The sequence below is a fragment of the Thermobia domestica genome, chromosome 2, assembly GCF_964235325.1.
Source record: "Thermobia domestica chromosome 2, izTheDome1.hap1.1, whole genome shotgun sequence".
In the NCBI taxonomy this organism is placed as follows: Eukaryota; Metazoa; Arthropoda; class Insecta; order Zygentoma; family Lepismatidae; genus Thermobia; species Thermobia domestica.
Window position 1 is genome coordinate 158,641,648 of NC_137455.1, and position 14,378 is coordinate 158,656,025.

Here is a 14,378-nt window from a genome sequence, read left to right on the forward strand (position 1 = left end):
CGGCCTATGGCTATAAAATCCAGGGGGTACTAGAGAAGCTAAAAGCATTTAACTCACCCTAACTCATCTAGCGCCATCTCTAATATAATTTAGTACTGTATTTATTTTACTGACGTAAATATTCTCATAATATAATCTTTTGCCTTAATTACAATGATTTTTAAACACGACATTCTAGACAGTTCCTGCTTAAATAACAAGAGAACAACAAAGAACTCAAAAACATGAGAATTCTATCTGTCAAGAACCTCAAGGGCGTGGCATGTGTGGCTAGAAACCCCTCGAGATATGGGCGTATTGGCTTCCTCTTCACAATCCAACGTTGTTAACTACCTGTGGCCTTGAATTTTCCCTTCATTTATTTAGAACGGTCTATATAAATTCCGTTTGATTTGCTCAATTATCCAAAAAGTTCGTTTGTTCCATAGAACACAACAGTTCATTCCAAACAACCAACTCACAATGAAGGTAAGTACTACAATTGAATCTTTGTTAGTTTACTGAAAGTTTAGCGTCCCTTTTCAGAACCGAGCCTATATAAAACGTGACTCTGCAGTTTAAGCTAGAATCTGATTCACAGTAAAGGGTTCAAATTGCAATGTTCTCTCATCGGGAATCGAACGTGGGACCACATGAACTAAAGGTACGCGCGCTAGCCACATTATTAGTATTGCTTATAAAGTCAAGCGGGCAAGAAAACTACAACTGCAGATAACCGTTGTGTCTTAAGATTATTTCCACCTTGAAGCAGTGAAACAGCTACTTAACAACTCTTATCTAAAAGTCAAGAAATAACGAAGATACAAATGAAATCTTTCAGTTTAACGTCCTACGATTGTGTCCTTTAGGCTAAAGGAGGTGGAGTATTAAAGCAAGTGAATGATGATGGAAAAAAATATGGAATGAGAATGTGGGAGGAAATGAAAGACTACAAGAAAATGAAGTTAAAGAACGATGTGATGGCTACATATTGTAAAAGTTGAAGCATTCTGGTTGGCAATAGCCCTTCATGAGCTGCAACGGCTAAGGGTTTTTAGTCACACCAGTAGCAATTAAGAAATATACTATCGTAGTTTAATAGAAGAATTTCTTCCTTTTCCAAAGGTAGCAAATTAGGTAAATGAGTAAAGTTTCCCACAAGAGAGTTAGAACTTTTCCAATAGAAGCAGATATTGTTTTTACGAGACGAAACATTACTTTCATGACACCTATTGGAGATGAGACAGTCGCAATTCTTGTCTACATAAGCAACTCTATTAAATAAATGAAATTCTGCAGTGGAATATTTCGATTATCCCCTGTAGGCTAAAAGAGATTATATGATAAATACAGAAAGAAGACAAAAAAAAATTCATTTAAGCTATTTATTGAGCAAAACAATACGTTTACTGTAAAACTTAATGTGTAACAGTTTCGCCAACTATACACTTGGTTTCATCTGATGAAATGACTGAAGCCAAGCGGTTAGTTGGTGAAACCGTTACAAGATACAATTTTTTTTTTTTTACAATAAACATATTGTCTTGTTTAGCGAATAGTTTAAATCAAATTTAAGTCTTTAAAAAGCAATGCTTGTACAATGGAAAATATTACAGAAAGGAAGAAGATAAAATAATTGGTGGAGTAGTGTAAAACGGGTGAGAGTTGGGGTATCCCAATATAATCCGAATCATAGTCCAGCACAAAAGCCACACAATCTCATATTAGATCTAGAATTCTGAATATCAAATATGAGATTTCTACTGCTAAACAATCTCAAGAGAATCAGCTTTGTTATCATATATTGGCTAACTCAGTGATCACAAAAAATTTCTTTTAGGACCAAATAAATTGTTTCATTTCACAAAATTCTATATATGCTTATGTTTTACAACTAAATTACCTAAATTGATTTTTATTACACAATATCGATTATTCAAAATATCGATATACAAAATATTGATTATTCAAATATTCAAATTTCTTTTAGGACCAAATAAATTGTTTCATTTCACAAAATTCTATATACGCTTATGTTTTACAACTAAATTAACTAAATTGATTTTTTATTACACAATATCGATTATTCAAAATATCGATATACAAAATATTGATTATTCAAATATTCGAAGTTTTACAGCAACATATTTTCAGACATATAGTTTGCACAGAAGAAGGTTAAGATCTCTGATACTAGAGATCCTTCATTTGATCCCAAACCAAGTGAGTATGTGATGAACAACATTGTATCCGTAAGTTTTCTCGAGGTCCCCCCGTTTTCTTCCATATTTTCATTCTACCAATTCATTCACAATCAATTATCTTCTATAATCATCCGTCTCCTTTCTCCTAAAGGTCATAACCATGGGAGATAAACCTAGAAATATAATGTTTTTTTTTTTTTTTTATTTCATGGAGTAACAATATTTCAAACTTAGTTTATGATATTTTGATATCATCTCAATAAATAAAACTATGGATATTTTAATATTTTGGAAGTACCACACTTCAATCATATTTTAAAAGTGTGTACATCATACTTTCAAAGTACAAATAAAAGAATAAAATATGTATTTTGTAAGAAATTAATACTGTACTTCCATTTCACATTAATACACGTTAGGACATTAACTTTCCAGTTATAAGAAAAGAAGTGTTTCTGATCATTTACTGCGTTTTTTTAAATGATGTACTCCGACACTCAGTGGCGTATTTAGGATTTTGTTTCGGGGAGCTATGCACATTCTCCTGAGTGGGTGTATATATACTGGGTCTATGTAGGTATACAGTTATTATATATACTATATATAAATTTATATATTTTGGGGGCTTGAGCCCGATAGCCACCCCCTAAATACGCCACTGTCGACACTGTATCTGTATTAATGCGTTCTCAACTTTCAGTATTATCTAATTGCAATGCAATTCATTGAAATATTTTCTTAGTACATACTGCATATTTCATACAGTTCAAATAGTTTATTAGTTGGGTTGGAATTTAGCATCCCTTTCAGCACTGGAGCTATATGAGACTTGGACTTACAACTTAACGTGCGATCTGAATTATATGAGCTCTCAGCTGCAATCGAACCTGAGTTTCCCTTTCCAAAAGCAAAATAGACTATTTGAAAGACTCACTTTCCACAAAAGGTATATCACCGGTGTGTCGATGTTTCAAATCTACGTTTGATGCACTATACTATTCTTTTAGGTGCGCCTTCATAAATTAGTTTTTCGCATGTGGTTCCGTTTGAGATAAGTGTAAAAATTAAATGCGATGTAACTTCAATAACATAAGATAAATTAACTGTCTTCTTATCTTTGTTTTAGGTCATCGTTGCCTTGTGCGCTGTTTTCGCCGCTGCCCACGCTGGTATCGTAGCCCCAGCTACCACCCTTGTGCGAGCTCCAAGCTTTGACAGCGCTGTCATCCAGTCTGACCGTTTGGGAGGCAACTTCGCCTACAGTTTTACTCAGAGTCATGCCTACGCTGCTGTCAGCCCAATCGTTCAGAACGTAGCTACTCCAGTTGCTGTCTCATACTCTGCTCCAGCTGTAGCTGCTGTTGCTGCTCCAGCTGTTGCTGCTGCTCCAATTGCTTACTCCGCTGTTGCTGCTCCAGCTGCCATTGCTGCTCCTTTGGCTGCTCCAGCTGCTGTTGCCGCTCCTTTGGCTGCTCCAGCTGCTCTCTTAAACTACTAAATAGGAACAAATATCTTTATTCAACAAGTTACCTCGTGCTCATCAGTCATATTTTATTGGCTCCAACACCTAGTAATTTATGATTAAATAAACATTGAACATAAATCAAATACAATCTTATTATTTAAGCATAAACTGCACTGATTTTTCCGAATCTTCCTTTATACCATTATTAAAATTATTTAATCATTATCATTATTCGTTTGTAATTCTAATTGTCTCCACAAAGTTTTCAATATGTGATACGAGAAGATCTGTTTTTAGTACAAAAATTTCTTGTTAAATTTTCACAACAAAAATAATGGAAAAATACTATTTTGCAATTATAACTTTTTTTAGCCTGCCATGGAAATTAACACAAAACATGATACATTTCTTACAATTATAGCTACTGTACTGTATAAGAGTAATGAACACGTTCTTGTCTCTACAAAATTTACTGTATAGGGGTAATATACACGCCCTTCTCTCCACAAAATTGAAAATATGTAATGCATTTGTTAATATTTGCTTAGATAGTTAGTGAATCTGCTGGTGGTCTTGACATCAGTACTTGTGAATGCAATATTTCAAACCAAAGGTATAATCGTTTCTGTACATTTTGCTTATTTATTTATTTTCATTGAGATATTGACAGTGAACGATATTTGTAACTCTATAGTATCAGCATGTCTTTTGTTTACTTATATTAAGACATATGGGGAACACAGTCTCGGATCTACACTAATTGTCCACTCGAAGACACTCACGTGTGGAAGTTGATCTTAAGCAACCTGGCGCTAGAGTTGTGCGAGGTCAAAAATCGGTCGATGTATCAAAATATAAAAACATCAGAATATCGATCGTTACTTCTTTAGTTGAACTGAATAAATACTTGTGCTTCTGTTCCTTTTATGAACTAAACAGGGAGTAAACTGAAAGGAATTGATAGGTGAAACAAGGCAAGTAGGACGAAGCACTATAATGAAAATTATAATGAATAATACGTATAGATAAAGAATATTGTAAACTAACTTTATTTTAACTAAAAACTGTAGTACTTCCCGACTGTAAAACTGTAGTCTTTGCCCCCTTCCCCCTAAAAAGATTAATTTTATATGCTTCCTCATAAGAGCCTGTATGAGATTGCACATTATACAAAGATGACGATATTCAAATTTTGACGCTTCTCCCAGGGGTAAAGTCTTAATTGTCCGCTTAAATCAAACTCAACAAAAAAGAAATGGTTAATTATATCGATATAATTTCTAGAAGAAATATCATACATAATACTAATAAGAATATAACAATCAAGTGAATACAATCAGTGCAAAACATAGGTGCGTTGGAACGAAGTTTTGAATAAAGAAGAGGGGCAAAAGTTCGCCGATTTGTTCTTTAATGGCAAAAAATAAAATTGAAATGAAATCTTTAACGTCCTACATTTATGCCCATTAGGCTAGAAACGGATGATTAAGACAAGTGAACGATGATGGAATAATTGATGGAATGAGGAAGTGGAAGGAAACTGGAGTACCCCAATAAAACCCACGGACACGATGTTGTCCATCGCAAACATGCTTGGCCGGGGGTCAAACCAAGAACCCCACGCACCAGAGATAAGCATTGTACCACTGAGCCACAGTGTCCGCTTCTTTAATGGACAATGGCCGATATTACCCCAGATGAATTTGAACCAGTAATCATACTCCCATAAATCCCCCATTCTTCCTTGAACATTTGCCACAAACCGCATGAAAATCGGACCTCAGTTAGAAATTCTAGACCCAAATGAAATCCATGAGTTTTTAAAGAATCACTCTGTATTATGTTGCTTTGTACTTTAAAATTGGTACATGGGTGGGTAATCCAACCATATTTAGGGCGAAAACTGCTGTAATTTTCTCGTTTGACGCAAAATGCTATGGCGGAAACGAATCAAGACATTGCATGATGAGGATTAACCAGGTTTTTTCAGGGTCACCGACTTGACCACTCTGGTTTAACTACATATGGCCGTGAAACACGGTACACAGTGACGTCAATTATAATACAATTCCTATATCGTGTTTTTACTACACAAAGAGGAAAAGAAGTATCATTATTTGTTCATTATTCTCCATAAATAAAAGAGCAATATTGTTTTGGTTTAATACCTTAAGTTTGCTTGTTTGAAGTTTAACATTTGTTTTCATAATCGAGGTCATATGAGACATGGACCTAATGCTTGATGAGAAATTCTAATTATATATAGGCCTACTCCAATTGGGACTCGAAACTGGATATTTCCGTCAAAGACGAGGAGTTACGTATTTAACCACAAGAATTAATAATGTTTATATATACGAACTCAGAAAGAAGAAATGCAAATAAATTTGTCATGAAAGAGTTGGCGGGAAGGAAGTAAATCCGAAGAAAAAGTAAAGAAAAGAAAGAAAATGGATATGATACTGTTAATCAAATACCTACATATTTTGGGATAATAGATGGAAATTTCGTATGTAGTGGAAACATTATCCTTTAAAATGATCCTGGTTATATGAACACTATCAGTGCCGGATTTACGTATATACTAAACAAGTTATAACTTAGGGCCCTCACTCGCTTGGAGCTCCAAAAATTTAAAGAAAAAAAAACTGATTGTAATGTAATTTCCAAATAACAAGAAAAAGCAAACAAGTTAAAACGGACATACAAGCACTTTTTTTGTTCTTTTTTCCCCTATGCTTCCCAGTTTGAGTTCGGAATTACATCAATGTCGGGTATTTGAATCAATTCCTTTACAATAGAAGTAAAAGAATCCAGTACTCTAGCACTGAGCTGCTTGCCCCCATATATTCATTCTTCTTTACTGCTGTACAATATTTTCTTCAAGGGTTTCGTTTATTCTATTATAATGTCAATGCTTGTATTTTTTTTTTTTTAATATGTAGCATGTTTTGTTCTTGAAATGGAGAATAGAAAAAAAAACATTTTTTGCCTGAATTGACATTACTACATACCGACTTTTCTTAGTATCATATAACTGGAAAATAAAATTATTACATCACTCAGCATGTTCATCAGTTAAAAACTGTACTGATTACTGCTTTGTTATTCCATTTTCCAAACCTGTAACTTGTATGCGTACCTCTCTTAATAAGAATTACGTTGAGTTGTCAAACCACATTTTTTATATGTATATATTGTATATACAACCAAGTTACGCCTAATGGAAATATAGACTAGTACTTGCATAACACAAACTGAAATAAATAAAGGGAAAAAATCTGAAAAAGAATATGGTCCTTTTGTCATTAGGTACACATCAACGATTACAGTGACACACTTTCTCGACTACAGAACAAAAATTGGATGGGGATTTAGCCTAATTGATGTGGCGATTTCCAGAGTTATCTTAAATTTGGAACAGTTTAGTTTAGGATTTATATCAGTAAAAAAGATGTTGAGCGCAGCGAAAATGTTTACCCTTGAGAAGCACCAAATAGTACATTAGACTGCTCATGGGAATTTTCAATTATTAATATAACAAAGAATCATATTACAATTCACATCTTTTTCCCTCACTCCCATAGGACTATTATTCTTCAAATAAGACTTGTTAATCAGCAGTCATTTTATTCATTTTTGCATTTGCAGAAAACCTCTTGGTACTTCTAGGAATATTAGGCTGAAAATTCCTGTCTCCCACTGGCACAAATCCCGGGGGTTGAGGGGGACATGTCCCCTCCAATCTTGGAACAGAGAGGAATGTCCCTATCCAATAATCCGATTTGAAATGTGTTTTTTTGGAGAGAAAGTGATGATTTGTGTCCGACTGCCACAAAGGAAAGTGAGATGAAATTGATGTCCTCCCCAGAATAACCTCAAACCTGCCCGCCTCCCAATGTTGAAGACAACTCTGTTCCCCTGATCCTCCAGAGCATTGTTTTTCAATTTCATAAATATTTTGAACATCCCTTAATAAAAAAAAAGTAGCTTATGGAACGGTCTTACCCATCCCCTCCAATGTTGAAGACAGATTTGCGCCGCTGCTGTCTTCCTCATCAATATTTATTCAAACTCCTTGTAACAGGTAATAGCCAAAAGTCATAGAGTCTGAGCGATGGATTTAAAATTTTACTATAAACAAGAAAAATATAGAAGTGGAAGTGGTTTAAAAAAGAAAGAAAATTTGCTGCTTCTAGTGTGAAATCAGTGTTTAATTAACAATAGAAGTTGAGCCTATAGTAATCGTAAATTAATAGATAAAACGTGTGTTAAAAATCTAATTTTAGGTCCCACGTTTATACCCTGAACGGATGTCTAACGAAAGTGAACGATTAAAAATTACTGGGAGGAAACGGGAGAATTCCGAGAAATTTCATGGACATGGTCTGGAATCGAACGAGGGACACCTTGCACCAGAGATGAACACTGCAACTGTAGTCACCGTGTTAACAAAGAACTCTTAAAAAATACCGGTGTTCATTCAATTTAGGTTATAGTACGCTAAAAATCTTCTTTGCTTTCAACCCTATTAAATTGTTTGTTTATTTACATTTTCGTTATAACTTTAGATTTATTACGCGTATTAATTGCGTGTATTTATTATGTGAGTTCATGTTGATTTACATAGTTATATTATTATTATTATTATTATTATTATTATTATTATTATTATTATTATTATTATTATTATTATTATTATTATTATTATTATTACTACTAGTAGTAGTAGTAGTACAAGGGTGTATTGGAAAGTTCGTAGCCTGACTAGGAAGGAAACAATTATTTTATGTTTGTATATATACATTAGTTGCGTATATAATTAGTAGTCCGTTGGCAGTCACTGTGTAAAATTTCATTTCTCTATGCTTTCAGGTCAGGAGTTTATAAGGCGCTAAGTCAGTGAAAATGACGGAAATTTGTGACATGGATAAAATGGAGCATCAACTTGTCATAAAGTACCTGCATAACACCACAGGAAATTCATATGGACATAGTAGAATTACTAGGAGACTCTGCGCCCTCGTTTCCATGGTGAAAAAGTGGGTTGAATTTAAGAACGGTAGAAACATCATTGCAGATTACCCCAGCAGTGGCAGGCCTTCAACTTCGACCACTACACAAAATGTCAATAACATTTGTGACCTGGTTTTGAATGATCACAGTATCAAAATCCGGGAGATTATTGAGACTGTGGGTATTTTCTATGAGCGAGCACAAAACACTATCGTAAATGAATTAGGGTTTTCTAAGGTGTCCGTGAGATGGGTACTCAAATTGCTTTCAGTTGAACCCAAACGCAATCAAACTCACCCTTTCATATGAGTGTTTGAAACTTTGAAAGTAATCCGGAGAAGTTTATTGGCAGATTTGTGACTATGGACGAGACATGGGTACATCCTCTCACCGGAATCAAAACAATCCAAGCAATGGAAACTACTTGGATCTATTGTCCCAAAGAAAATCAAACAAGTTTTGTCTGCAAACAGGGTTATGGCATCAATTATTTGGGATGCTAGGGGCATTATCCTGATTGATTTTTTGGAAAAGGGAAATACTGTCAATTCTGAATACTACTGCACCCTTCTGCGACGTTTGCGTGAGAAAACCAGAAGTGAAAGACCAGGAATTCTGCGAAGAAAGGTATTGTATTACCAGGATAATGGCAGGATGGCAATCCATGGCAGAAATTCATTCCTGTGGGTTTGAACTGCCGCACCCGCCCTATTGGCCTGATCTGGTCCCGTCGGACCTTCACTTGTTTAGAAACCTGAAAACGTATTTGGATGGTCAACGATTTTCTTCGGATGCAGAGGTGAAAAGTTGCTGTAATGGGATATTTTGCAGGGCTCGAGGAATCATAAAAAAAAAAGGTGGTATAGAAGCGTTACCGGAGAGGTGGCGTAAATGTTTCTCAGTCGAGGTGGATTACGTGGAAAAATAAAAAAATAACTTATCTAAATATTTTCAAATTTTGTATGAACTTTTTAATCCATCCTCGTATTATTATTATTTTGACAAAAACTGCTTCTCAAATTGTCTCACCAATTAATATCTTTAGTAGTTTATTAGGTTGTTGTGATTTAAAAAAAAAAAAAAAAAACTCTGCCACCTCCCTTCCGAGTAGCACTTTCTTTCACGGTCACGGAAAAACATGTAGTTAGCAGAACAGGAATTCCAAGAAAGAAAGAAATAGCAGGAAAATAAAAACAGGTTATTAAATTTTGCTTCCAGCAATTAAAACCAAAGAAGTATTTGTTCCTTATAAACTTACATAAGATAAATGGAAAATAAACTGGTCTTATAAATACTGTCTATTATTAAATAACTTGTTTTCCTCTAATTACAGTCATTTTTTCTTATTGTTATTTCGTTTGCTGCAAATTTCCAACGTTATGATTCAATAATTCAAAATTTCTTATGTCTCTTATGAAAATCTGTGAAAAGTGTCGGTCTAGCTCTGAGCTCGGACCAATCGCTCTTGAACTCAATAGAACTAGAAATGCATGAGTGTTTGTAAATGTATTTTGTATGTTCCCTTTTTCTCTCTCTTTTTCTCGTTTTGCATTTTTTATTAGAATTGAAATTACGAGACAGATGCATTTTAAGGTGTGGCAATATCGGAGATTGAAACTGCAACTACGTACGAGGTGTGATGAAAAAGTACGGTGAATCCTTTTATTAGAAACAGAGTAATAAACTTACATGGAATCAGGCTCGTATCCAGGGGGATCTAGGGAGGCCGCCCCCCTAAATTTTTACTGGCCCCTCCTAAAATGTTCACGGTAGGCTTACAAGTGAACTATAATGTGGTTGGATCGCCCCCCCCCCTAAATTTTTGGGCTGGCAACGGGCCTGCATGGAATTTGATTTAATCTCCTTCAAGGTACTGTCCTTGGCTAGCAATGCACTTATCCCAGCATTGAATCCATGACTGGAAGCATTTCTGGAAGTCTTCTTTTGGAAGGGCGTTCAACTGCTGTGTCATGGCCCTCTCAATGTCAGGAATGGTGTCAAAACGTTTCTCTGTGAAGAGCTAGAAGTCGCATGGTACTAAATCTGGTGAATAAGGCTGATGTGGACAGACAGGAACACTTTTTTCCTGCAAAAAAAAAAAAAACTCGTGGATCAAAAGCATGATGTGGCACGGCGCGTTTTCGTAGTGAAGAAGGAAGTCATTTGCCCATTTAATCGGCGGTTAAAATTATTTTCACGGACCCATATGAGATGTTTAGTTCCTCGGAAGCTCTCGAATAGTCATTCACCTGTTTGAGCAAATCATTTGTGCCACTTTTTGCACGTTTTCCTCTGCTTTTGACGTTGAAGGACATCTCGATTGTTGCTGGTTTTCAACCGACTCCTTGCCGCTTTCGAATCGCTCATACCACTTGTAAACAGTCTTCAATGCCACAGCTTCATCCCCACACACTGATTTTGACATTTCGTGAGCTTCTTTGGCACTTTTTTGGAACTTAGAACAAAACTGAATGTTGGCACGCGACAAACACTCATAACACGTCCACATTCTTCTGCCTCTGGAAGCCAACTAACATGTCACAACTTGCTCAAACTCGACACTGACTGTACCAAAGGTTTAGGCTACCGGGCTTACTAGTTGAAATGGACACAACATCGATAGATGGCACTGTACAACTACATTCACTGTACTTTTTGATCACACCTGATGTATGAAAGTACACATGTTAGTTACCAAATTACTAGTACCTAAAATCACAAGTTCGATGAGGAATGTATAAGAAGGGCTGGCCTAGAGTTTAAGTCCCCCCCAGCTACAAATCTGTTTATTAAACTCTTTTACTTCAAAAATATGATGGTACATTTAAAATATAAGAAAAGTATCAACTCAATATATACAGAGTGTTAATTAACCCAATGTCATAAATTTGGGAGGTGATTCTGCACACCAAAACACAAACAATTGTTCATATAAGCATATGTCTTAAATCACATAGTTTCCGAATGGGAGGCTACTGAAAATGGAAGGAAAGCAACTTAGAGCTGTGTTTCTTGGAAATGTCATACCTCCGTCTTATGACGGACATACGCCACAAATACCTAATAATTCTTGCAGTTGCACTGTAGGTTATAAAGTAAATAGAGAGAGGAAAAAGTTGGCTTTTTTGAAATGGAGGTTTTTGAATAAAAAGCCGATTTTGATTGCGGGGAAAAGAGGAAATTTTCTCATTTTTGACTTTTTGTGATTTTCTTATTCAAATGTGAACTTCTTTTCCTGTAGGGGATTCTATAATTAAAATAGTGCCTCTACAACATTCGTTGTTTATGAGTCTTATATTCACTTCGGGGTTTCTATTTTTATTGGTTTTTGAAATGGCATTTCATTGGTGGCTACAAACGCAAGTTATGCAACCCAACATATCACAAGAGGCATGTTGGTTTCATAATCACATTGTTAAGTTCCTGAAAGTGATATACTTTGTCACGTGTGTTTTATGGGTTGCCTAGTAGTCAAGATAAAAGTATTATAAACCAAGAAACACATACAAACCCATTTTTGTTTTGGTATAGAATAATTATCTTTTATGCAGTACATTTCAATATATTTACATGATTTTAAAAAGCAAACTTGAAGTAAAAGATGAAACTTATCATTCTTCTGTCGAAAATTAAAGTTTATATACTTGTAAAGAGATTGCCAGATGGAAGTATGTCCGCATTTTGACATTTGAGAATATTGTAGCCTTAATTATAACCTATTTTTTCATACAAAATAAGAAAGTTATATATTGAAGTTGGCCCCCATCATCAAACATCGAGAAACTTAAATGGAAGAGCGGTTACGTCCTAATCCATACCCCACAAGTGATGGCCTTGAGTATAGTTTTCAGTAGTCTATCAGTTTCATTTTAATAAGTAGCGTGACTATCGTAGAGCATCAATTTGTAAGTTTACCAAAACGGTGAAAAAATAATGAAGCTAATGGTGCAATGAAAAAAACTGAGACGGAACAGGAGGAGTCCAAAAGAAAAGTCCACTACAAAGTCTACAGTATGTGTCCACTATTGGCGCGAAGTAGATAGAACAGGGATCCCACGTACCAGAGGTGAGCGGTCTACTATCAATATATACATATGCACAGTATAATCATAGTATAGTAATATACTAATTAAAAATGTAACACTCAATCACCTCACAAGCAAAATTTGAATTGATAATGGAAAATTCAATTCAAGCACTTTGCTTCACTTTTTACACCATTGGGTAGTTCTATAGAGTCCAATGATCTGTGATACTAGCGGAGATATTGGTTAAATTTATTGAAGTGTTTAAGCCATTGAAGGCTAAATATATTTATGTACATACCTAAAACTAACTAACCACTGGCGTAACAGCTCTTTGTGGGATTGAGCCGCAGCTCCAACACTGTGTGTTAGCGACCAGTTGAACTACGTCCAGCCTAGCAACGAACACGTGGTCAGCGCGCGCTGCATCGCCCTGTCTCTAACAGCAACAGGCGTATGTCCAGCCTAGCAAAGAACGCGTGGTCAGCGCGCGCTGCATCGCCCTGTCTCTAACAGCAACAGGCGTATGTCCAGCCTAGCAACGAACACGTGGTCAGCGCGCGCTGTATCGCCCTGTCTCTAACAGCAACAGGCGTACGTTCAGCCTAGCAACGAACACGTGGTCAGCGCGCGCTGTATCGCCCTGTCTCTAACAGCAACAGGCGTACGTTCAGCCTAGCAACGAACACGTGGTCAGCGCGCGCTGCATCGCCCTGTCTCTAACAGCAACAGGCGTACGTTCAGCCTAGCAACGAACACGTGGTCAGCGCGCGCTGCATCGCCCTGTCTCTAACAGCAACAGGCGTACGTTCAGCCTAGCAACGAACACGTGGTCAGCGCGCGCTGTATCGCCCTGTCTCTAACAGCAACAGGCGTACGTTCAGCCTAGCAACGAACACGTGGTCAGCGCGCGCTGTATCGCCCTGTCTCTAACAACAACAGTCGTATCAATAGCTTTCTAGACTTAGTGGCCGTCACGTCTTTTATTAACGTAACTCACCAGTTTGCCTCACGACGCTGAGTGGACGCCGAAAATTGGGAAACATCGACTGGGAATCCAACCCAGAACGACGTGGACGTGAGTCTAACGCTGTAAGCACTAGACTACGGAGTCCATTTATTTATGCACACACCGATATGGTATTACTATGTTATTATAGATTGTTGCTTTTATTTAAAGTCAGAGCTTTCTAATCCTACGAATGCTTTAACAGTGTTGAATACCTGCGTCTGTCTGTCTCCCTCTCTTTTTTAAATTCGTTGATTTAGGCCAGAGTTTCCCGAACTTTTTCCTTCATGGAACCCTTTTACGTCCAAATGGCGGAACTTACGAAAATAGTATTAAATTATTCGACACTTTATAATAGTAATGCCGTTTATTATGCACTATCATTGAACAGAAACGCACCTTTTTTTAGATCTCGTAGTGTTATATAAATTAGCATCACACTATTATTTTAAAATGAAGTAAATTTAAATTACTGTAAATATGATGATTTTTAAATGTTTTATGTGCACATGAAAATCAAGGTTATCATAAACTCTTCAAAATATTCAATTACTGTAAATATCATAACTTTTAGACTGTTTTACATGCTCACGAGAATCTAGTTTTCCATAAACACTTCAAAATATTAAATTATTGTAAATATAACCATTTTTACAATAATTTAATATTTTGAACTGTTA

At 36.0% G+C, this 14,378-nt stretch overlaps 1 protein-coding gene across 1 annotated transcript; it reads left to right on the forward strand.

Annotated features, from left to right (window-relative positions):
• Positions 1 to 366: 366 nt before the first annotated feature.
• LOC145679755 (uncharacterized) lies at positions 367 to 4,273 on the forward strand. Its single transcript, XM_081750312.1, has 2 exons — positions 367 to 468; positions 3,310 to 4,273. Exons 1-2 carry the CDS (start codon positions 463 to 465, stop codon positions 3,679 to 3,681), a joined length of 378 nt encoding a protein of 125 aa, XP_081606438.1. The 5' UTR covers positions 367 to 462; the 3' UTR covers positions 3,682 to 4,273.
• The last annotated feature ends 10,105 nt before the right edge of the window (positions 4,274 to 14,378 follow it).